The following is a 25,000-nucleotide window of genomic DNA, read 5'->3' as shown; positions in this document are numbered from 1 at the left end:
ACAGAGGAGTCTGAAGTGAAGGCCCGCTGGGCCAGTTACTTTGAGCGGTTGTACCAGGCTGATCCACCAGCTGTCGAGTTGGACATCAAGGGTGTTACAATCCCTGTTGCTAACCCTCCAATCAACTGTTGTCCACCTTCGCTTGTGGAAACGGGCTGCGGTGAACCGGTTGAAAAGGGGTAAAGCTCCAGGGATCTGTGGCATCCATGCTGAACTTCTCAAGGCTGGTGGAAATGCTGCACTCGTGTCGTTGCATGCAGTTTTGTGCTCTGCCTGGAACACAGGCATCATCCCAACTGACTGGAAGAGGGGCCTTGTTGTCCCTCTCTGGAAAGGGAAGGGTGATCGCCAAGACTGCAACAACTACCGAGGGGTGACACTGCTCTTGATGCCGGGCAAGGTCTTTGCTCGGATAATTCATGATCGGGTTCCCCACCATCTGCTTGAGCACCAGCGTCTGGCTTGCCACCAAAGAGGTCAACGATTGACCGTATCCTTGCTCTTCGTGTCTTCTCCGAACGTAGACGAGAGTTTCGGCAGGGGCTGTTTGCAGCCTATGATGATCTCTGGAAAGCGTTCGATTCAGTGAATCGGGATGCCCTCTGGAGGATTCTTGGTCTTCGTGGGGTGCCACCAAAACTGATTGATCTGATGTCTGAACTCGACTCTGGTACTGAGAGTGCTGTGAAGTGTGGTGGTACCATCTCTGACTTATTTCCAGTTGTTACTGAAGTTCGTCAGGGGTGTGTACTGGCCTCCACACTTTTCAGCACTTGTATGGACCAGATTTTAGGGAGGATGTCGGAAAGATCAAGCTGCGGTGCATCGTTTGGGAATGTCAAGATCTCGGACCTTGATTTTGCAGATGATGCAGTCATCTTTGCGGACACTTAAGATATCCTTTTGGGGGCCCTCGAGGTGCTGAATGAGGAGTCGAAGCCGCTGGGATTACGGGTTTCTTGGGTCAAAATTACGATCCAGGCTTTCAATGACATCTTGGATGCTGCTGTCCTGTCTGTCTGTTTGTGGTGAGGATGTTGAGGTCGTGGAGAGATTCACTTACCTTGGCAGTGATATTCATGTCTCTGCTGGCTGTGAGTCAGAGGTCAATAGACGTCTGGGTCAGGCCCGGGGAGTCATGGATTCACTGGATCATGGGGTGTGGCGCTGCCGGTACCTGTGCGGGAGGACGAAAGTCCGAGTCTTCAGGTCCTTGGTGCTTCCAGTTTTGCTCTATGGATGCAAGACTTGGACTCTGACCAAGGATCTGAGACAGAGACTTCATTCCTTTGGTACCAGGTCTCTTCGGAGAATCCTTGGCTATCGCTGGTCAGATTGTGTCCAACGAGCGGTTGCTGAGAGAGACGCGGATGAGATTTGTTACCTGCATGGTCTGTGAGCATCAGTTGCGGCTTTATGGACATCTGGCCCATTTTCCTGACGCTGATCCTGCTCACCAGATTCTCTCAGCTCGTGAGTCTCGTGAGTGGAGGAGGCCAATGGGCCGACCACGTGCCTCATGGTTGCAGCAGGTTGACCAGCATCTCAAGGAGATGGGGATGGGCCTGGCATCTGCCTGGGGGAAGGCCAGACGGATGCCCCTGGAGTACCGGCGGAAAGTGGACGCAGCGACGCACTGTTCTGGCACTGCTCCCATACCTGACCTGAATATCTTGGAGTTGACCGCATCTATGGACCTAAAATTTTACGCAGCTTCATTTTGATACCTGGGAACTATTTTCTGAAAGTTTAAAGTAAATCTGAGGGGGTCAACTGGCAACATTTTCTTAAATTTGGTGATTTCAGATGGAATGACTCATGTATTAATGTCAAATTTGAAGTTCAGGCTACTCCTTGGAAAGGTGCATCTTTTTTTTTAATTTTTTTTTTTCGAGTGAAACAGGTTTTTAAAAGACCTGTCAAGCCTACGTAAGGGAATTCAACTTATTAATAGGTAATTAGTACTGCCTGAATGTCTGGCTTTGCAAAATCTCCCAATATTGAACCCCCTCACCCCTCTCCTCCTTCCCCCCCCGCCCCCCCCCCCGATCCACAAAGGTGACATTGACAATAATGCATTCACACGGTTCACCTTTGGCACCCGTGGAGTCTGCTTTGTGCCGGGTGCTCTTTGGATCTCTGCCGGAGTCGAGCAGCCACGATGAACACAAGACAGGTCACGGCTCCGGAGCGCGGGCACCTGAGCCAGGGAAGCAAACGCGCGACGACAACGAAGCGTCTCTTCGAAAGCGGAAAACAAAGAAGGCCGAGTGAAGGTGTCGGGCATTGCTGAACGCATTTTAAAATTGTCGTCTCAGGTTTGTGCCATTTTATACCAAAGGATTTAAACTGGATATTTTAGTGATGGGCTAGGGTTAAGGTTATACATCTCGTTGCATCATGATTTTAAACTAACTGTTACAGCTTCAATAATGTGCCAAGTTTGCAGATGTTATACACTCGATGTATTTCTTATTATTATTATTATTTTTTTGCTGTGCACTGCACCCTCTTGTGGGTGCAAATCGCAGCACTCGTTAAGCGGCGATTACATCACGCGGACTTGTTTCGCTTTGGGCTTGTGGTGAGCATGTTGGTGATGACTTTAGTGGCTTAATGGTTGCTTTGAGGAACACTTTGTGGTTACAAGCTTTTCATGATGTGAGGTTCAAAATAGAATGCATGCTTGTCTCTTAAATGTAAATCCCTTTGGTTGGAGATGCTGAATGAGTTGTGTGCTTTACACGTCATGATAAGAGCCTGAAAGCCTTTTAAAGTTTAACAAAGGAATCACCTGTTTGTGGTTTCATTCTCCCATTACTCTTATTTAATTTAAAAGAAAAATCTGAATATTTGCCTTTGGCTCGATTTGCAGCGACGAGGGTGAAATGAACTTCAAAGCAATTCTTCTTCTTTTGCTCCCCCATGAGTCGATATCTCTGCACAGCCCTCCCTCTCCCTCTCCCTTCCCTCCTGGCCACAGCCACAAAATAAGCATTTCTGCCAGACATTATTTTGACAACCCTGGTTATTTTATGCTGGCCTTTTGATTGCAGCGCGAGTCCGAATTGCATTGGAACAAATGCTGCTTACTGCACTCCGCTGGCGGTGAAAACCTGTCATCAATGATCACCAACAAATGTTGGGTGTTATTGAAACATTTACACCTGAAGGTCATTACTGGCAAAAAAACAAGAGTAATTTTGTTGAACGTCTGACCATTGCAAGTTTTCCCAAACATTGAACGAGCTCTGTCAGGATGGAAAATATATATATATATATATATATATATATATATATATATATATATATATATATATATATATATATATATATATAATCAATGGTCTGCGGGAGTGGTTGAAATAACGCCTTGTACTGATATTGGCTTGCCTGGTTCATTAAAAAACAAAAAAGAAGTCGTTTGGTTCGTTAAAAAGTATATAATTTGTTCCAACAGCACAGTTTCAATAAGTTTTTTTTGTAAACATTATCTTCGGTAAATGAAGTCTTCAACACCATCTGTTAAAAAATAATAAAATAATTTTTAAAAAAGCTTGTTTCAGCACAGCCGATCCAGCTTGAGTTTTCAACAAAATTGCATTCGGAAGTCAGACCTGTGGTAGTTAGGATGTTCACGAAAGGATGACCAAAGTAACTGGTCCTTGGGATTTTAAGATGGCGACGGCCTCTTCATGCATCATGCCCTCCAGGCTTTGCCCGTTGACCGAGATGATTTGGTCCCCACGTTGCAGTTGACCATCTTGTCCCGCTGCTCCCTATTCCCAAAAACGAAAAAGTGAACGAATAATATTAGAACATTTTAAGCTTTACTGAAAATCTTCATACAAAATAAGTGCAACCATATATTACACTAGTATTAAGAAGGAAGGGCAAATGATGATGAAAGCAGAGTAATTCAGGTGGACTCTAAAATTTTTTTTTTTTTAAACCCTCAAAATAAGGTTTGTTAGCAATAACCATAATCCGACGTTTCCTACTTCAATGTGCATGCGTGAAAATGAAGATGGCGGTTGGGCACAGAGTCAACAGAGAGGATAGCAGAGAGAATAGTTGTGAAGAGGAAAATGAATGAAAGACTGACTTGAAATTCAGATGATCGACTGGTTATAGCCGTTGCCCGTCCAGGTGAACATCAACTTGACTATAAACGACAATGTGGGTCAAATTTCAACCACCCAGGTTTCAATGATGGCACAGAAGGTAAATTTCTGAGGCCAAGTCAAAATGGAATTGATTTTGGAGTGCAGCAACTTCCTGTTTCTTTCCATAAAGAATGCAAAGGTTTTAAAAGTTGTCTCAACCAGATGTCAACTCACCCGGTGATAAGAACTCATAAGCATTTGACGCAGAGAATGCTATTGAAAGTACCAGTTACACAAATGGTGGGCTGTTTAGAAGTTTTTAAACTACCTTTGTATCCAATTGGATTAAATCGAGGTGACATCACAGGTATTGGCCAGGGTTCACTGCTCACCACCACTTTTTTTTTTTCCTCTTTTCTCTCACCTGTGGAACCAACTTCATCATTTTGTTAGATCTAATTATTTATGGCTGTTCACCTCCTCCTTTGGTCACCTCTCCTCCACCCCAAGAGACCAAATGGTGAGATCATCTGCTCTGAGCATGGGAGATCGGCAGTTCAAACCCCCACCGAGTCAAATGATAGACCAAACATGGTACGTGCCGCTTTCTTGCTGGACACTCAGGGTTCAAAAAAGTGTAGAGCACATCAAACAATCTTGGGTCAGCAATCATCGCACAGGCTTGATGGGACCAATGGTTTCCTCTTGCATTGAAGTTCATGACAAGAGAACTCACTTGTCCTTACTCATGAAATTTTCTACCCCATTAACCCTCCCATAATACCACCATTCCATTCTCTCCTTTCCACTGTTGTGAAGGAAGGAAAATGTGTGTTGTGTCTGTCTGTTTCTCTCTGTCTCTGTCTCTCCACACACCTCACTTCTTCTTTCAGGCCCTTGCTGTGTTTGAGCTTGCATAAAGCTTCTTCACCGCCAAGTTCTCCTACTTCCCGTGCTCTCACTTTTCCCACACCCATTCTTGCTCCAACAACCCCTTGACCCTGCTGTTCTTGTGTTTCTCCCATTTCCACTGTCTTCTAATTCTGTTCTGGTTTTTTTTTTTTTCTTTTTGTATACCTTGTCGAGGCTCGTATGAGAGTGAACACACAACGCACAGCAAGGGGGGGGGGGCATGAGACAAGAGGGGTTGGAGTGGGAAGGACAAAACGGTGAGGAACAGACATTAGGAGATCTGTGGAAGGGAGGGGGATGTGGCGGGGAACATGGGGACATTACAAGATGGACATTACAGGGACTTTCTGGAAGGAAAGCAGGGAATTGAAGGAGGTGGGCTTGGGTGGATTAATGGGGATAGAAAAGATTGAGGATTTGGATGGGGGATAGGTGGTGGAGAACAGCTGTTTTGAAGGCCTGGAGGGAAGAATGGGATCAAATAGAGTGTGGGAGTTTATTCCAAAGGCAGGAAAAAAGAGGAATGAAAGAGTGAAGGTGTGCTGTGTCACGTGATTGGGTTTTCGTATATCATGCCTTGCCGCTAGGGGTGGCAGGAGTGTACTTCTGGTCACGCAATAAAGCGGAGTTGATGCTGGCAAGCTTGCTTCTCGTGTCCCACTGCACCTCGTACACTCTTGTTGGCGACGAGGATGGTTGAATACGGACTTGTGCCCGTTTTCGTCGGAGACGACTTCGAATTGTTTTCAGAACAATTGGAATGCTATTTCCACGCGAATGTTGTGGTCGACGAGAGCAAACAGAATTCGATCTTGCTCGCTTCGCTTTCGGCGGAGCATTATCGACTACTGAGTGATTTGGTGGCACCAAACAGGCCCCGGGATGACGGGCTGTCGTTTCGGGACATTGTGCAGAAGATGAAAGCACACGTGGCGCCGGAGAAGTCATTACAGCTCGCTCGATACCAGTTTGATCGCCTCTCGAAAGGGGCAGAGGAACGCGTCGCTGATTTTGTGGCGCGGATTAAGCATTCTTCCGTGGCCTGCAAGTTCACAGCGGGGGAGCGTCCAGCTCGCCTCAGAGATCGTTTTATTGCTGGTTTACAAGATGCGAAGATGGTTTCAGCGGTTTTACGGCTGAAGGGTGAAGCCATTACATTCGACTCGGCGATCAGCATGGCTACAGCGGTCGAGCAGACTCGCAGGGATGTTCGAGCCATCACCGGCCACGCGGGGTCGCGAGCACCCCGGGACGCGCGCATGACCTTCGATGCGGGTCGGACGTCGCCGTGTGGGGTGACCCCGCGGACGTGTTTGGGATGTGGAGGTCGACACCTGCGCCGTGCGTGCCCGTGTAAAGGCACCGTGTGTTTGAATTGTCACAAGGTGGGTCATTTGGCGCGTGTGTGCCGTGGGGCGCCGGCCACCATTAAGGTCGTGGACGGCGATGTGCGAGGCGACTCGGGGCGGAACCAGCGGCCGTTGATGGGCCTGTTTTCAATTGGCCCGGTGGCGGCGCGCCCGATGACGGTGGAAGTTGAAGTGAACAAAACGCCGATCACGTTCCAGGTCGATACAGGAGCAGCTGTGTCGCTCATCGGCGAACAGACCGCGCGTAGACTCAACGGCTTGAAGCTTATCAGGTCAAACCTCACGCTGTTCACGTACACCCGCGAGAAGATAACGCCAGTCGGGATGGCAGACGTGTCTGTGGGGTACCAAGGCCAGGTCGCCACGCTTCGGGTGTACGTCGTGCGGGGGAGGGGACCGTCTCTCCTCGGCCGAGATTGGCTGGCCCGCATCAGACTAGACTGGGCCGCAGTTCACCTTGTGCAACCCGTGCCGAGCCGGTGGGAGGATCAGTTGGAGGAGATTCTTCAAAGACATCAAGGGTTGTTTAGCGACGACCTTGGGAAACTCAAGGGCATGGAGGCAAAACTCTTCTTGAAGGAGGGGGTGGTTCCTCGATTTTGTAAACCGCGTCCAGTGCCGTATGCCCTGCGGGACAAGGTCAAGGGTGAACTGGATAGGCTGGAGGCCTGTGGAGTGATCGAACGGGTGTCGTGCTCAGATTGGGCCACCCTGGTTGTCACGGTGCTGAAACGGAATGGAGACGTCCGATTGTGCGGGGACTTCAAATCCACGGTTAACCCGGGGCTCAGCGTGGAGCAATATCCACTGCCATCAATCGATGAAATATATGCGCGATTGGCGGGGAGCCAATACTTCACGAAGCTATACCTGCGTGATGCATATTTTCACCTGCCGATGGTTCCCGGGAGTAGCGAGCTTTGACAATCAACACGTGTCAAGGACTTTATCGATATACCCGGCTCTGTTTTGGGATTGCTTCGGCCCCAGCTTTGTGGCAGAAAGCCATGGATCAGGTTTGCATTGGCCTGCCCGCTCAGACCTACCTGGACGATGTGCTCATTGCGGGGAAAACGGCGGACGAGCATCTTGCGAACATTGCCCAAGTGCTGACAAAGCTAGAAGCGTGCGCGCTTGAACAGGGACAAGTGCGCGTTCTTCAAGCAGCGCTTGGAATACCTCGGACACATCATCACGCCGGAGGGGCTGTTGAAAGGTCCTCGGAAGGTGGAGGCGATTCAACACATGCCACCGCCTCGCGACAAGACGCAGCTGCGCTCGTTCATTGGTATGGCCCAGTATTACCAAAGGTTCGTGCGCGGGCTCAGCTCACAACTTGCGCCGTTAACACGGTTGCTCAGGAAGGACGAGCGCTGGGCTTGGGGGCATGCACACCAGGCGTCATTCGACCGTGTCAAGCGGCTGCTCACAGAGGATACGGTCCTCGTGCACTACGAGCCTGTGCGTCTGCTCCTATTGGCATGAGACAGCTCTGCATATGGCATCGGGGCAGTGCTCTCCCACAGGATGGACGATGGTTCCGAGCGGCCTGTTTGTTTTGCATCCCGGACCCTGTCCACAGCTGAGCGCGGATATGCCCAGATTGAGCGTGAGGCTCTCAGCCTCGTCTGGGGTGTGCAGAGGTTTCATCAATACCTGCTGGGGCGGCATTTCACTTTGCAGACGGATCACAAACCGCTTCAATTCATCCTGAGACCCGAACGCGGGGTGCCGGTGGTAGCGGCCACGCGAATACAACGGTGGTGTCTGTTTCTGGGTGCTTACGATTATGATATTCATTTCCGAAGCACTGAGAAGCATGCTAACTGCGACGGGCTCTCACGCTTGCCGTGTGCGGAGGGTCCAGCTGCGTCTGAGTCGGCCGACCGGGTCAATGTGTTCGCGCTGGGCCAGGTCCAAAGCGGGCCGGTTACGGCCAGACAGGTCGCGGTGGAATCGGCTCGTGATCCGGTGCTTGCCCGTGTCGTCCAGGCGATTTCTACTGGGAATTGGAGCAATCTGCCTTCGACACCGGCATTTCAACCTTTCACGTCACGCGCATCGGAGCTGTCGTTGGTCCAACGGTGCGTAATGTGGGGAATGAGGACGGTGATTCCACCGAGGTTCAGGCAGCGGTGTTTGGAAGAACTGCATGTCAGTCACCTTGGCATCGAGAAGACCAAGAGTCTTGCTCGTAGCCTGTTGTGGTGGCTGGGATTGGACAAATACATCGAGCAGTTGGTTAAGCGTTGCGCCACGTGCCAGACAGATATTGATAACCCGCGTCGAGCTTCAGGTCTATGGCCTGCGCCAGACAGAGCCTGGCAGGGCCCATGTAGATTTTGCGGGACCGGTTAATGGCAAAATGTTTTTGATTGTGATCGATGCATTCTCTAAATGGCCGGAGGTTGTAGTAATGCAGCATACATCAGCAAACATTACAGTGGAGAAACTGCGGACGATCTTTGCTAATAAAGGGTTACCGGAGATTCTGGTCTCTGATAATGGTCCGCAGTTCATCGCGGGTGTATTTGATGAGTTTATGCGCCAGAATGGTATTCGACATCTAAGGTCCGCACCGTATCATCCTGAGATGAATGGCCAAGCTCAGTCGTTTGTTAAGATGTTGAAACGGGCTTTGCGCAAGGGGGGGGGGGGTGTTGCACCTGTGCAGACGGTGGTCGATGTGTTTTTGCTCCATTACAGGAACGCAGTTCATCCTGTCATGGGTGATTCGCCTGCCGTTCGTCTATGGACGGGCATTGCAGTCCAGACTGGATTTGCTGCGACCTGGAGAGTCGGGGAGTGGGGCGCTGTCGCGTCCGACGCGGCTGCGCGGCTTCGATGTGGGACAGCGGGTAATGGTGTGCGATTATTTCCACGGTTCCAAATGGGTGCCGGCAGTGGTCTCTGTGGTGCTGGGGCCGGCGAATTGCATGGTGCGGACTGATGGTGGGGATGTGTGGAAGCGGCACGTGGACCAAATGCATGATCGCTGTTCAGCGTCACCCCCCCCCACACCTCCCCGGGCCGAACGATGTGGGACCCCCACCGGTAATGTCACCGGCACCTGACGTTGTATCGCCAGGGCTGGTTGGGCTGACGCCCAGGGGGTCTTCGCCTGATGCCGTCCTACCCGGATACGTCGGGCAGGGGCGGTTAGTGTTGCGGAGGGTGCGAGTCCGGCGAGGGTGTCATTTCGACCGAGCCGGGAGGAGTCTGAGCCTGGACTGTCTGGCGGCGCTGCCCGTCCGAGGCGGGTCAGGGTGCGGCCGTGGTACTTGGAGGATTATGAGTGTTGATGGGTTTCAGGTGGTCATGTTGTGATTGTCCTTTCATCATGTGACTGGTCATTTTACGAGGAGAGGAGTGTGCTGTGTCACGTGATTGGGTTTTCGTATGTCATGCCTCGCCCGCTAGGGGTGGCAGGAGTGTACTTCTGGTCGCGCAATAAAGCGGAGTTGATCCTGACAAGCTTGCTTCTCGTGTCCCACTGCACCTCGTACACTCTATGGGAGTTTATTGGGGATAGAAAAGATTGAGGAAGATGACATAGGTGGTGGAGAACAGCTGTTTTGAAGGCCTGGAGGGAAGAATGGGATCAAATAGAGTGTGGGAGTTTATTCCAAAGGCAGGAAAAAAGAGGAATGAAAGAGTGAAGGTGAGAAGTGATTCGTGATTTTGGTAGTTTTACCAGAAGGGGGTTTTTGGCGGAACTTGAGCGCCCTGAGGAAATGTGGGGACAAATCGCAGAGAGAGCGGGGGTGGGGGGGGCGAGGCTGGAGAGGAGACGGTAGAAGAAAGAAAGACCACCGACCAGCCTGCGGTGAGAAAGTGAGAGGCCCAAAGACTCAGCCTCATCGCGGGAGATGCCAATGATCCGAAATGCCTTGGTTTCTACAGCGTGAAGCCGAGAAAGATGGGAGGCAGGAGCACCAGCCCAGAGGGGAGAGCAGTACTCCATCAGGTTGTGGACGAAAGCTTTGAAAGTGGTCAGGAGCTCAGGTGGGCCGAGGAAGGACTTTGCACGATGGAGGATTCGCAGTCAGCGACTTGCTTTGGAGGCGATGTTTGAAATGTGGCTTTCCCAGGAAAGGTCCTGGCAGATAGTGAGACCCAGAAGCTTTAAAGAAAGGACTTCCTCCAGAGGATTATTGAGAAAGGGGATGGGGTGGGGGGGGGTTCCAAACGGTCCTTTCGGAGAGACATAGAGAGTATGAGATTTTTCCGGATTGAAAGACATGTTCCACATGTTGGACCAGTTTGTGATTTTACCCAGATCTGCAGTGAGCGAAGAAGCTGCTGCATGCCGGTCTGAGGGATGACAGATGGTACGGCAGAGGGTGGAGTAATCAGCAGAGAGATAAAGAGGATTTTCCCGAGAGTCAGAGAGATCATTGATGAAAACCAGAAATAGAACATGGCCCAGAACGCTACCTTCAGGAAGCCCAGCCTGGACAGGAAGAGGGGATGAAGGAACTCCATTTACGGCCACACGTTTTCTGCGACAGGAGAGGAAGTCTGCGAGCCATGAGTGGAGATGGCCTTGGATACCATAGGAAGAGAGTTTGGTGAGCAGGGCAGGGTGCCAAACCGTGTCAAATGCACTCGATATGTCTCTGATTTCATGTCCAGCATTGAGGACCTCCATCCATTGTTGGGAGAGCAGAAGCAGCATATCCAGGGTAGAGTGACCTGGTCTGAAACCAAATTGATGATTGGAAATCAAGCCATTGGAGAAGAGGAAGGATTTCATGTCTGAAGCGATGATGGATTTCATAACCTTGCTGATGATTGAGAGAAGGCTGATTGGTCTGTAGCTACAGGGAGCTGTTTTTGTACCTTTTTATGCAGAGCAGTCATGATTGCTGATTTCCAAGCAGATGGCAGATGACCTTGAGCAAATGAGAGGGTGAGCAAGAGCAGAAGAGCAGGTTTTTAGGACACGTGGGCTGATGCCGTCTGGACCGGTTGCAGAATCTGAGTCGAGGTTTGACAGCAAGCTCTCCACCTTATCAGGAGAAAAGGACACAGACTCCAGGGACAGTTGGGTGCGACTGGGTAAGGTAGGTAGAGAAAGTGATGGGTTTTGGACACAAGATTTAGCTGCAAACACCGAGTTTAGGCATTCAGCCTTTTCACGTGCAGTGTTAGCAGTGCGGCCATTTGAGGTAAGGAAGGGGATGGAGGGGGAACAAGCACCAGAAACAGATTTGGTTCAACACCACCAGCATTTTGAGGAGGGAGAGAGGTTTGAAAGTTCAGACCTGAGCTGAGAAAGTTGATGTTTTCTGGCTCTCCTGAGGGTAGATACACACTTGTTCTGAGCTTTATGGAAGGAACTGAGATTACCCTCAGTTGGGTTTGCTTTCCATGAGGCAAAGGCAAGTTGTTTCAGGAGAACTGCCTCGCCACAAGCTTCAGTGAACCAAGGGTGGGAGGAAGGGTAGGACAACTGAAGACGAGAGTGGATAAATCTGTGCACGAGGGAGAGCAAGTTTCTTTGAAAGAATTCCCAGGATGAGTTGATGTTGGAGAAAGTTGCGAAAGGAGACCAGTCCATAAGTTTGATAGCTGCTTGGAGACCCTGCCAGTCATCTTGCGTGAAACGCCAGACTCGATGGCGGTGAGGTGGTTCTCTGATAATAGCCAGAGAGATGTCCACTTTGACAAGGATGTGGTCAGAAGAACCGATTGGAGCGAAGGAAGAGCAGCAGATATTGCCAGGGAAATTTGTCAAAATCAGATCCAGAAGAGATGGAGTACCATTGGTTGAGATCCGGGTCGGGAAGTTGACCGATTGAGTCAATCCCAATGAGTCGCAGAAAGCTTTTGCTGAAGTACCATGGCAGGTGAGAGAGGTACCCGCACCTAGCCAACTGGCATGATGACAATTTAAGTCGCCACATATGAGGAAGAGAGAGTTTGGATGAGAAGATAGTAGTTGGTCCATGTTTTCGGATAGTGAGGTGGAGATGGAGTCATCACTGTTTGGTGGACAGTACAGCACACATATAAACATGAGGTGGGAGTGGAGGGGAAGCCGTAACCAGAGGTATTCCTGGGGGTGTGGGGAGTGAGGGCAGTACAAGGAGAGTGAGGAATAGAGCCTTTGATGAAGAGAGCAACTCCTCCACCAGGACGAGGCTCAGGTCTGTCATACCGGAGAAGAGAGTAACCGGGGAGAGATACTTGGGAGTCAGACACGTCTTGGGGGAGGAAAAGTTTGAGCGAAGGCCCTGGATATTTGAGGTCCACACTGTTAATGAAGAGGGAGGGGAGGAGGCTTTGGGTGCAGGGGGTGGGAGGGTAGGACGAGGGGGAGGTAAGGAGGGTTGTTGGAGGAGTGGGGGGATTGCAGAATAGCTCGGGGAGGGGCTGGATGAGGAGGAGAAAAGGCTCTTTGATGCTGGGGGAGAGGGTTGACAAGAGAGGGGCAGAAGTTGGTTGAGGATTTGAGGAGGTGGAGTGAAGAGATGGAGGTGAGAGGGCAGTGGAAGGAGGCATGTTTGTGGATGAGAGGGGGGGAGGAACTTTGAGACGGGTGAGTGGGGAGAGTTGAGGGAGAAAGGTGAGGGGGAAGTTTTTGAGAAAGGTGAGAGGGAGGCTTGGAGGGAGAAGAGTGTGATGGTTGTTTTGAGTGGGAGGGGTGAGGGGTGAGTTGGCACTGAAAATGGAAAAAAAGAATGGTTGATGGAAAGTGAACATTCATAGCAAACTGGGGTTTTTTTAAGTTTTAGGTTAGAAATGCGATTAAACACATTTCTTGATGGATGCAATAAAGGAGAATTCAGAGAATGGAGAGAAGAAATGCTGTAACAGTTGGATTTTTTTCGGCAAGGTATGAAGGAAAGGTCGAATTGAGAGCAGTCTGTTTAAATAGTAGAAGAGTAGTGCATTATGATACAGTGAACAGTACTACACGTGTGAAAGAGGAAGATGAAGCATTATAAGAGATCGTTTTTATTAGTATTATTATTGTTTGAGAGAGTTTTCATTAGGTCATGGAAGTGTTGTAGAAAAAATTGTGAGGTGAATGGTGAAATAGGATCGGTAAACGCAGGGGGTGTAAAAGATCACGTGGTTATGGGAGAAGCAATTGGCTATGGGAGGGTGTATTGTCAAAAGTGAAATTATTTATTTTAAATAAGGATTGCGTAACATTCAGAAAAGGGAAGGTTGAAGTAAAATCGTGGAAGAGTGTGGTGAATTTGGACGGTAAACGCAGTGTGAAGCTGCTGGGTCAAGGAAAAGTACCAGGAAGAGTAGAGAGAAACACGTGGTTACAGGAGGTGTGGAGATCGAAAGGATACAAGGAATATTATTATTTTTTGATTTATTTTTGAAGAACAGGTAAGATTCGGGAATGGAAGGCTGTAGGAAGAAATCGTAAAGGCAACGGCGAGAGAGGATCAGCTCATTAGAATAAAGATGGTGTGCCGGCAGGAGGAAGAAGAAGAAAGATCGAGACTCGTGAGTGTGCAAGGAGAAAGGTATTCTTTTTTGGGGGATTTAAGACAAGAAATAGTGTTCCGTTGGGAGGGACAGGGGACATTGGGAAAGTGGGGAAGATAGAAATTCAAGGTAATGGGGAGAAAATACAAATAAACACGATTGTACACCGAGCGGAGGGATGAGTCGGCCTCAAGCACCTGGTAAGGCAAGTTCGACAAAAACTCACAAAATAGCATGATTTTTGAAACAAAACCGAGCTTGGAACACACAGTAACATGTAGGTGAGAAAATAAACAGTTAAAACGGGACAGATAACGACCGGAAACTTAACTTTTAGATTGTAAGCAGAGAGGCCTGAAGGAGACCTGCCGACACTCCAAACCCAGAACCAGAAGTGATAGAAGTAGTCATAGAAGACAATTCGAGCTCTTACATCAGCCTCAAATCCCTATTACAACAAGGAGCTGATATACCACCCAAAAGGCAGACCTGGAGTGAGGAATAGATCTGAGCAACATGAAAGCTAAATGTTCAATGGTTTTTGAAATATCACGCACACAAGGTAAGTTACCGAGATGGTTACTATGGCAACATAATTCAGCAAATCATTTCTGTGATCTATTCAGGTTGAGATAACATCATGAGGAACAGATATCTGCAATATGAAAGCTAAATGTAAAATGGTTTTTGAAATATTGTGCTCACAAAGTACATGGACAGATGATTGGTTGGTCGGACGGAACTCATTTTGATGTCCCCCTGTCTCCGACCTTGTCGGAAGGACAGGGGGACAAAATAAACCTGGAATGCATCGACATGGAAATCATAATTGTTTTTAATTCTGCATTTCTGATAATCATTATTGGCTCCCTACCACTCAAAAGTAGTTCTAGGCTAGTTTTGAATTTGAAGGGTAGGGGGTTGTTTTATGGAACAATTGCTAACAAGAAGCAGAAAGTGCCAAGAGGGGGGAAGGGTGGTGCACATGACACGCCCCAAGACAACAAACACGACAAACCCTATCCCCTTCTTAAGACTTTTACCATTCGCACCCCCCCCCCCTCAATCTCTTGATTCGACTTCTGATGGGGTTGCAGTATCCTTGAAAAGTTTGTTCATGATCAATTAAAGCTGTTAAATAGATTACCCTTCTCCCTAATCCAAATCCACCCCTTAAACCACAAAATCTATAAAAGCAAAACACTTCATCTTTTCATCATTTAAACCCCCTTACCCTCATGCCACCTACACTATCCCAACAAAGTTTTCTGGGGGGGGAGGGAGGGGTCACTCAAGCCATTCGAGATCCCCCATCCACGTTTTCCAAATGCCCCTTAAAATTGAAAAATCTATGAAAGCTTATCAACTTCATTGTTTCACCATCGATCCCCCATGGGCCTCCATTGTGTTTGTCAACATTGGTGGCCCGACAGTGTTCCGTAGAACTGGAGATACATAGACAAGACTGAAAGGAACGGATGGAGTGCGATGATGAGGGTGATTTTACATTTATGTTCAGCTTTGCCTGATGGACTGCTTAGCAGACATGCCACTCGTGGACCAGTGAAAATTAATCTCATTCCTCAACATAACATCCAACTATTCATGACACCTGAAACCCATTTTCATTTTGCAAGACATGTTCTGTTTCATCTACATTCTCAGAATATTGTATACGAGCAAATACAACTCGTCGCTTCGCTGATGGGGACAATAAAAGGGGGGGGGAAGATGGAGGGAAAGAGAAAGGGGAGGCATATGAAGGGGGGAGAGGAGGGAGGGGAGGCAGAGAGGATGAACGAAGGGGAGCTAGGAAGTGGGGGGGGCGAGAATGAGAAAGAGGAGAGGTGGGAGAGCAACACCTCACCAAATGTTGCTATTCACTGTAAGAGTGAGGGGTGCATGAAAGAGGGGGAGAGAGTGGTGTGGGATGAGTGCTGCATTTTATGATGAGGGGAGCAAGGACATCTCACTCAGGGACAGTGGAAGGAGGCAGCTTTGTGGATGAGGGGTGGGGGGGGGGGGAACTCGCAGTGAGCGAACGATTCGCTCAGGACGACTTAGTGCGGTACCGCTATAAACTGTGTAAGGTGTTCGGCAAGTGGCTTAAGCACTCATGCAAGCACTCCAATTAAATGGTTGATAAAGAACATTGGCCAGGCTTTTGCTGCGCATCATAGAGGATCCCTTTAACATCAAAGCCGGTCTTCATCGCGCATGCAGCAGTTAATGAAATAAAATGAATTTGTTCAAATAATGACTTTATCCACAAAAGAGTTGCAGCTTAATGCAGAACAACCCTGTCGACATCGCAAAGTTCAATCACCCGTGAAATAAACATTGCAGATAATCTGCCATCTTGCCTGCTTGTTTGTGCACGCGTCACGTGGTACATTGTTTCGGGGTCCATGCAAACGTTCTTACTTTTTTTAAAACGTCCGGATTTTTTTCCCAGATTTGCTTTGATTCCCTCAAGAGCATCTCACGAAACCTCCAAAAATATAGACGCAGATCTGGCAGACGCTATGGATAGGCAGTCCCTCTGGGGGACAGGGTGTGATGTCCAACAGTGAATGCATTAAAACATATAGCTCAATGAAGGTGGTTAATTTTGGCATGTTCCTAAATTTTTTGTTCACTCAATATAATTCTCCAAACAGGAGAAAAACATAAGTTTAATGCTTTGGCAATTTTATATTTTATTGTGTATCTATGGAGGAGGAGGGAACATAGCTTTGTTTGCTTAAAGTAAATAAATAGAGTCCGGTGTATTGGCTTAATTAAAAGAAATAACGAGTCTTAAAACTATGAGATTTCACAACATATTTCGACACTTATTTAGTCCGGATGATATCCGATCCTCAAAACCGAAATAATATTTTGATGATATACTTTAGTCTGTGAGAGTAGATTGTGAAGAATCGTATCATATAATGCATGAAATCACTCCAAGCTCTTAACTTCAAAACTATAGTACTTACAAAAGTGATATATGCAGAGATTCTTAACAATGATGAACAGGCATTGGATAATATGAGTGAGGAAAGTGAAAAAAACAACTTTATCATAAAGAAATCATTGTGGCCTGTTCCAAGTCATGGCATGGTTGAGCAGGCCAAAAACATGGGAGCTTCAGACCCCAGAGAGCGAGGTGGCTGAGGATCGCCCGATTGAAGGATATAATAAAATATGGCCATTAATCTTTTTCAAAAGGAGTGTTTTAATTAACCCAAACACCCAATTTTCACTCCTGCACTTCCTTGGGGTTTTCTTGGTATGCATGAAAAGTTTCAGGCTGCTTAGTTTTATGGTTTTGAAGTTATGGAACTGACACACACACTGACACACACACACACACACACACACACACACACACACACACACACACACACACACACACACACACACACACACACACACACACACACACACACACACACACAGATAGATTACTGCAGTACTAATTTTTGGGGTTTTTTTTTTCTTTCTAACCTTTGGGTTTTAAAAGTCTTGGTACGACTTGGATTGTGTCTATGGAACATTATTAATTGTAATTATTATTTATTTTTCAGGTTGTGTTCTCGCAAGTTGGGAAATAGTCTCCACCGAGTTTCATTCGTCCAGAGTAAATACGTCATTCATAGCACGCCGACGAGGTAAAATGGTACAATGGTACCTTGAGAGGAAATCAGTGATCAAGACTCAGTGGCTTCATCCCAAGCACTTCAAAGTGAGAGACCCACCCAGCAAGAAATGTATTGCTCACAATGTCGACATGTTCCAGCAAAAAGGCACTGCACACAATCTTAAGAAATCAGGGAGAAAATAAGTTTTGGTTTTCAGAAGAGAATATTGAGGCGTTGAGACAATCTGTCACTCAAAAACCAAGGAGACCCTCTCACCAGCATTCACAAGAACTTGGTCTTTCGTGCACTATGGTCTTTCGGATCCTGAGGCAGGACATGAACCTTTACTCATACAAAATGCAGATCAAACACTCTCAAAGACATGACAAGACAGAATTTTGGCAACAGGGTAATCTTCTTCAAGACAAAGCACATCTGGCCTCCCCATTCCCCAGACCTCAACTTGCTGGACTTCTTTCTGTGGGCCTTTGTGAAGGATATTGTTTACAAAGACAAGCCTCGTAACATCCAGCAGCTCGAGAGCTATTTTGTGGAAGATCCATCTCACCTCTGACATGCAAGAGGGTGACACAGAACTTCGCTGTCAGAGTGAACGCTCGCGTGGCATGCCGTGGAGGTCACATCAAACACGGAATTCACGTCATTCCATCAATTTAAATCAAAGGGCCAAAAAAAAAAATCTCCCAACCCTCTACTTTATGATGGGTGATTGTTGATTTTGAATCGAGCATACCTTTTTCAAAATAAAGCACCGAAATCGTACCAAGACTTTTGAAACTCCCCGTACTTCCTTGGTCTGATTGTATCGATTCTGCGTTTGTGCTGTGCCACTGCTCCTCTGAACAGTGTGTGATTAACAGAATATTTCTTCAAACAGAACGACTGTGACTCCGCTGTGTCTCTGACTATTTTATCTGCTTTGACGAGTATCACCTACTTCCCTGTGGTGGTGTGGCCTTTCATGTCGAGAACTCCACCACCCACACCTCATGTTCTGCGGTAACCCGCAACCCCTTCAAATACCTCGAGCTGCTCAATCCTCTATTTGTCAGTGTTCTACTGCCAACTCAATAATGGAGACTTCGTATTTACCTTTATTTCTGCTATCAACTCGTAACCGTCTATCCATACTCTTTTCCTCATCTGCAGTAATTACAACTGCCGCCATGCCAGTTGACTCGGGGTTCTCAGCTGTTGTGTTCTCAGCTGTTGACAATGCCATGTGTGGTTGTTGTGAAGAACATCTGTGACTCTGACCCGATTTGTAAACTTTCCACCTAAGATATCTGAAAATGTTGCGTCCTCCTTTCTATCCAACTTGTCCTCTTCCTACTCTGCCCTTCTCGGCTCCTCTCGCCATGTTCTTGGCAAATCGCAAATCTCTGGCTATTGTGATCCTGACTTCATTGCTGTGGTTCTTTGCACAAGCCAACCGGCAAGGACTGCAATCTGTCCTCTCACAAAAGGATTGGGCTGCTATCTCCACAGTATCGGATACCTGATATTAGTTCCACCCGGGAATACATTGACAAAAGCTTAATTTTTCTCATGTACTGGTTTATCCCATCATGTCTGCAGCTATCCTGTCCATCCTTTGTCATGGTACACTGAATCCTGTGGTGAGAAAGTTGCAGTCAAGCCGCCTCCCCTCATCTACTTATTCAACTACAGCCCAATTATAAGGAAGCAAAGAAATGGAATCCGTCACTACAATTGTAGTCTTTACTCTTTTCGAACAGCCTCATCTCTGACCACCAGGTTGGATTCTCTTGCAGTCACTAAACCCATGGACGTATTTCCACTTCGGTCAGCAATGTGAGGAGTCCCTAAATCTGAAACAAGCAATCAGGACCACCTCCCGAGACACATCTTGGGCGTTCGGTAATCTGGCAATCTGCTCTGCTTGACAACTTTTGTTGCCTGTGAGATACAAGGCTACCTTCGTACCTTTCTGACTTCCTCCACTCGTGAGGTTGCTCACAATGGAATCCTCTCCTTTTCCAGTGGAGGATAGGGTGCCCACCCCAAGGCAACATCTTGGATCCAGTCTTGTTTCTCATGTGCATAACAACTCTCTGATGTTCTGGAAACCCTCTTACCGTTTGCAGATTATTTGACAGTGCCATACAGTATTCCATCCCACCAACAAATAGACTGCAGTTGCATTACTTGCTGATGTTGAATCTATCAGATGCCGGTCTGATTAATGCAACAACGGTCTTTCAATCCTGGCAAATCTCAAGCTCACACTGTTGCTCTGGAGGGATCGTCAAACAAACCCACTTAATATATATATTCCTCGGTCAGCCACTGTAAGAGGATCGGTCTCTTGAACATCAGCAATGACCTTTCCTGCACTGATCATATTGCAAAGCCAACTTCCAAAAAAAACATCCTCTGCTTTTGCAAGTCGTTCCTTGAAAAATCAGAACGACTCACACCATAAAGCTTTATGTGTCAATGGAGTACTGCCCTCGCCTATGGAATGGTATCCTCACATCACATTGGTCCCTTCTGGATTCTGTGGAATCCAAAGCTCTCAACATTATTGTCATCTCCTGTGATGAGGCAGAAGCACAAGGCCTGTTGCTCTCACATTGTCGAAAGTTTGGTGGTCTTTTAAAAAAAATTTAAACTCCTCTCCGGCCTTGTTCCCGTTCTCTCAGCCCTCCAACCTTCCCCAGCTCCTCCAGGATGCCCGCATTCTTCCAGTTAACTCCCCCTTGTTGAACCGCCAGCTCTCCTTTGTTCCTCTCGACTTACCGTTAACTTCTCTTGTTTTCTCCTGCTTGTGAAACCGCATCCCTGAGACTGTGCAATCCCACTCTTTCCTCCAGGGTTTCAAGGTGGCTTTGCATCACCATCTCACGACATCTTCAATCTCTACCCATATCCAAGCGCTCTTACACACAAGTTCCTATGTTCTATCCCTCTCCATTTCATTTTCTTGTTTGTCATGCAGTCTCTGCACATCACCTTTCTTCTTCGAGTGGTGTTACCTTTCTGCTCTTACATGAGCCCAGCGAGATATTTTCTACAAAAATGTTGTGCATAATGATTCCACCCAATTTATGATTCTTATTTATGAGTTTCCAGTTAATTTATTGCCAAACTGTTGCCCCAAGTAAATTACACCAAACATTGAAGTTCCTAGAACTTAACAAAACACTTGTCAAATCAGAGCTATCCACCTGTGTTAGGTTTGCGCTGTCATTATCGGACTAGTTCTTAGCACGCACACATTGCTTCACCTTTGTGGTCTCAAGTTCAAATGTCTTCAAAACAAACTTTCTCTGCTTTCAGAGCTTCATTTGGCAGCAGATATAATGGATAATGCTACACATGAATCTGAGGACCACCAGACACATTCCAAGCGGTTATCATTTTTATTCAGTGGAATATTTTTGTGGTGCTGCCGTATGTACTTTGAATTTGGGAACTTGTAACTTAGTTGACTTCAAAAAGGGACACACATGCATAGTTTTCTATTGCTCGTCAAACGCTCGTTTCGGAACAAAATATCCACAAAGTATCCCTTTCAATTAATTCGTGCAATTGGTTGCTGCGAGCCTCTAGTCTCAGCAGTCTCTGCAAGACATCGTGACTGAAGCTGTGCTCCACCATGACATGGCAAGGTAAGTGTGCTTGATGCTTCTTATAGAGATATTCTTTTCACGTCTCATCTATCATGCCAATTAAATTATCTACACAGATTCTCTTTATACCATTTGTTCGCCAGGTAACTGAACACGTACAACTATTAGGCATTTAATTCATTATCATCATTACACCATTTGAAAGCCTTTATCCCTGAGCAGGGGTCAGTTTTTTGCGGGCTCCAGTCATGGTACCCTTTCTTGTGGAAATGTTTTTTTTACGGCCGGATGCCCTTCCTGACGCCAACCCTTTCGTCACCTTCGACCCTGCAGGGATAATTACCAGTATACTGGTGCTCATTTTTCCGACCTTCAGAGGGATGACAGGCTGAGTCAACCCCCCTGATGCTAACTCAGCGGGGCTCAAACTCAGGACTCCAAGGATCCCAAGCCACCACCTTAACCACTGAGCCACACCAGGCTCATTACTCGGCATTTTAATTATGGTTGTGGAATTACTTTTCTCTGAAGTAAAGTTTGTTTTCATTCTGGCTTTGTGTCCTTTTTTTGTCCTCTTTGGTACATTTTCACCTATATTGAAACAGGTACTTGAACACCAAAGCAGTGTTTTGTTTTGGTGAAGTTTATCCTTTTATGGTGGTGAGGAACACTTGCATTAGACCAGACTTGTGAGAAGACATGGGACCCTCAATTTTAATGACATAGAATTTGCTTCTCCCTTCCAACTGGATGTCACCAATAACTTCAATTAATTCTGAAAACAAAATGGTCTTTGGTCACGCACAATGTCATGGAGAACTATTTGGAATTATTTGGCAATTTACTTTTTTTTTTTCTCACTTGACAACAAAACATTAATTCGCAAGTAATTTCCGAGAGTGCTCACTTAGCTCGGCACATATACCTGCATTTCAGGTCATAACACTGACAATTCTGGGGAGTTAGGCCTCAATATTACTCATGAATGCATGCTTCAAATTTTAATCAACTCACATCAATGTTTACAATCGACTGCCAGCAAACTTCACCTATCCTGTCAAATGACTGTTTTATCACAAAGCAATTACGACATTATTCAAACCCCCTAGCTGCTCCCCCCCTCCCCCTCAAAAAGAAAGTATGTGCAGAGTGTTTACAAAAAAAAGACCCCCAATCATCGACCCTGGTACATTTCATATATGTATGTGACCCTCCAGTACAAAACCAGTCGGAAGTCGCAAAAATTCAATATTGAGTTATTGGGTTTATTTGAAAGCCCATAAAATAAGCTTCACAACGGTGTATCATACATGGTGGTCCGTCACAAACTGACCGAGATATCTTACGATGAAGTTTTACAACACAAGTTATTGGGAAAATCGAAATAACCGGATATTAGCTTCTGAAGTTTGAGAAACTATTGCTAGTATACGTTGCTAAGGACTTTGTTTCTCAAACTCCAGAAGCCAATATCCGGTTATTTCGATTTTCCCAATAACTTGTGTTGTAAAACTTCATCGTAAGATATCTCGGTCAGTTTGTGACGGACCACCATGTACGATACACCGTTGTGAAGCTTATTTTATGGGCTTTCAAATAAACCCAATAACTCAATATTGAATTTTTGCGACTTCCGACTGGTTTTGTACTGGAGGGTCACATACATATATGTAAATGTTAATCTTAAAGTCAATGGGTATGTTTAGCTTAATTAATTAATTAATTAATGTAAGCCGTTTATCTTATAGGTATGAGACTGTGAACCCTTTGAGAATAAAATGGCAAACCCAAAGTAACGATTCAGTTTAAGAGCGTACAGTAATGAGGGAGTGGCCTCACGAATAACCTCACACAGGAAAGACTATGTATGGCTGATATTCAAAACGACTGATTCATAGTTTACATTTATACCTCTTGCATGTTCATTGTAGTAATTTATCACATTCTGCTTAGGGGGTAACGGAACTTTGTAAACACCCTGTACATTCAGGTACATCTTGTCCATGACTAGCTATGACATATAACACTGCATTTAGACCACGAGCACTCCTTGTGCCATTGTGGTGAATATTGCTAGCAGTCAAAGGGCTATGGGTGATGCTTGGGTGGATCCAAAACTGTTCAAGCTAGTTTGAAGATTCGTTATGAACAATACTAGTTTATGATTATGGTAAAAGGGATTTTTGAGTAACCAGAATATCTATGCAAAACAAATCTTCAAAGGTCACTGAGTTTAGCCAACTCTTAGAGAGACACGACAAAGCAGACACCATCAGATCTCGCACAATTGCACAGAAAATCAGCCAATGAGTAAGCAGGGATACCTGGATGCCAATGATGGAGTACTCAAGGTATAGCCTGAAGCCAGACCATATGAATTGCATACCACTTTCTCAAGAGATTACATCAACCTTTTATTTTGAGGTTTAGGATATCTATGCATTGTGTCAGAGAAAGCATAAAAAGTTTGCATTAAAATATAATTACACATGTAAATGAATACTTCTTATGAATGCATCAACTTAGAGCACCTTTCAAGCCTCTGCAGCACACTTGGTGTTACTTTGTTGCAGCAGATGGTTTGAGGGCACCTGGTAAGCAAAGGCTTTACCCACCTTGTTAAAAACAGTCTTTATGTAAATGGGAAGATCACCATGGGGGCTTCCGTGTCCGCCCACAATGCTGAAGCCAAGACCTTCTGGTCCTCTCTCCAACGTTATAGTCTTGTAGTGCAGAGCTCTGTCATCGGAAAATAGTGGAAATCGTATAAAATCATGCGAGATGGATTCTGCAAGGATTCGACTTATTTCAACACAATAAGAAAATATTGTTTTCGGTTTTGTCAGTTTTATTTCATTTTGCTTTTGACCCATCTCACCTGTCCTTTGAAGTTGTTGGGGTGTCACATTGAGATTTAAAACATCATTCACACTGGCTTGTTTATATTCCTATGTAGCAATGACGAAATGCATTGTGGCCCTTAAATATATCGTGACATATATTACTGTATATTGAACGAAAGGAGACATTTGCGCTGGCACCATAATCGTGCTGATTTTGTCAGACGTATTGTTTAACCACTATCATCAAATCCTTCCTGGTCTGGAACATATGACTCAAAAAATCTAAATGAAAGAGAAACCTGTGGTTCTCACCCAATTGGTGAACTTCCCAACCCATATTGCTGTAAAATGGAATGTCCTTCCTCCTGGATATGGTCATGACTAACCTTTCCCTCCAACCTCTTCTGGCCCCCTTGATTCCTCTGACCATGTTATTGTGAAACTCCAAATCTTGAGGTACCTCAGCAGTGCCGTCTGGTAATTTTATCACAGCAAGAAGCAGGTTATATAATCTCTTTCTAAATGGGTCGTCTTCAACTTCCTCTGCATCCGAGAGTGATTCTGCCTGAGAGGGCAAAAACCTGTTCTCTGTAGCTTTCCAATACGTGCACTAAGCCCTGGAACACAGGCACTAGTAGGGATACAAATGTTAGTAAGCAGTTTGCTTTCCCAATGTCATGACACGATGACAAAAACCAACCTCAGGTCATTTGCAGGGCTCAAGACGAGTGTATTCGTCCCTAGGTTCTTTAGGTTGAGCTCTCCAATTGTTAATTCTGTCTGTTATATGCTTCCTCTTCACCACCGACAGCTTCACTGCAGATATTGCTCATGATAAGGCAGAATGACCAAACTCGACATCAATTTACCTTCAAAGCTCATGTACCAACAGCCCCTTGCTCCCTCACACTACATCTTAGACACCCATTAACCTTCCCCTTTCCAAACTCTCACTCACAGGTCACCATGCTCATCCTTTCCACTATAGTTCATTCCTTTGCTTTGGAACATCCAATTGTTTGTTGTCCCGTTGTATAAGTTGCCAATCTTCCCAAAGTAACTTACCTTTTC

The 25,000-nt window shown here is 46.4% G+C and overlaps 2 protein-coding genes across 20 annotated transcripts in view; one reads left to right on the top strand and one right to left on the bottom strand.

Annotated features, from left to right (window-relative positions):
- The window catches only part of TMEM38A (transmembrane protein 38A), a 75,674-nt gene extending 54,037 nt beyond the window's left edge, over positions 1 to 21,637 (top strand). For 2 of the 5 annotated variants that reach the window (XM_085885465.1, XM_085885461.1), the window contains exon 6: positions 2,059 to 2,790. In XM_085885465.1, the coding sequence (XP_085741591.1) occupies positions 2,059 to 2,274 (216 nt within the window). In that variant the 3' untranslated portion in view covers positions 2,275 to 2,790. Of the gene's footprint in view, positions 1 to 2,058; positions 2,791 to 3,056; positions 3,322 to 20,327; positions 21,126 to 21,419 lie in introns of those variants that run through there. The other 3 variants (XR_015059285.1, XM_085885462.1, XM_085885463.1) reach the window with 3 other exon arrangements.
- The window catches only part of PATJ (PATJ crumbs cell polarity complex component), a 222,761-nt gene that overhangs the window by 15,546 nt on the left and 182,215 nt on the right, over positions 1 to 25,000 (bottom strand). For 13 of the 15 annotated variants that reach the window (XM_085885456.1, XM_085885451.1, XM_085885450.1 and 10 more), the window contains 3 exons: positions 23,702 to 23,825; positions 3,618 to 3,779; positions 2,485 to 3,522 (listed from right to left, as the gene is read on the bottom strand). In XM_085885456.1, coding sequence (XP_085741582.1) covers positions 3,636 to 3,779; positions 23,702 to 23,825 — 268 coding nt within the window. In that variant the 3' untranslated portion in view covers positions 2,485 to 3,522; positions 3,618 to 3,635. Of the gene's footprint in view, positions 1 to 2,484; positions 3,523 to 3,617; positions 3,780 to 23,701; positions 23,826 to 25,000 lie in introns of those variants that run through there. The other 2 variants (XR_015059284.1, XM_085885442.1) reach the window with 1 other exon arrangement.

Source organism: Eptatretus burgeri, chromosome 6 (assembly GCF_056783735.1).
Source record: "Eptatretus burgeri isolate ZD-2024b chromosome 6, Ebu_testis_v1, whole genome shotgun sequence".
Lineage (NCBI taxonomy): Eukaryota > Metazoa > Chordata > Myxini > Myxiniformes > Myxinidae > Eptatretus > Eptatretus burgeri.
This window is presented reverse-complemented; position numbering and strand designations above follow the sequence as displayed.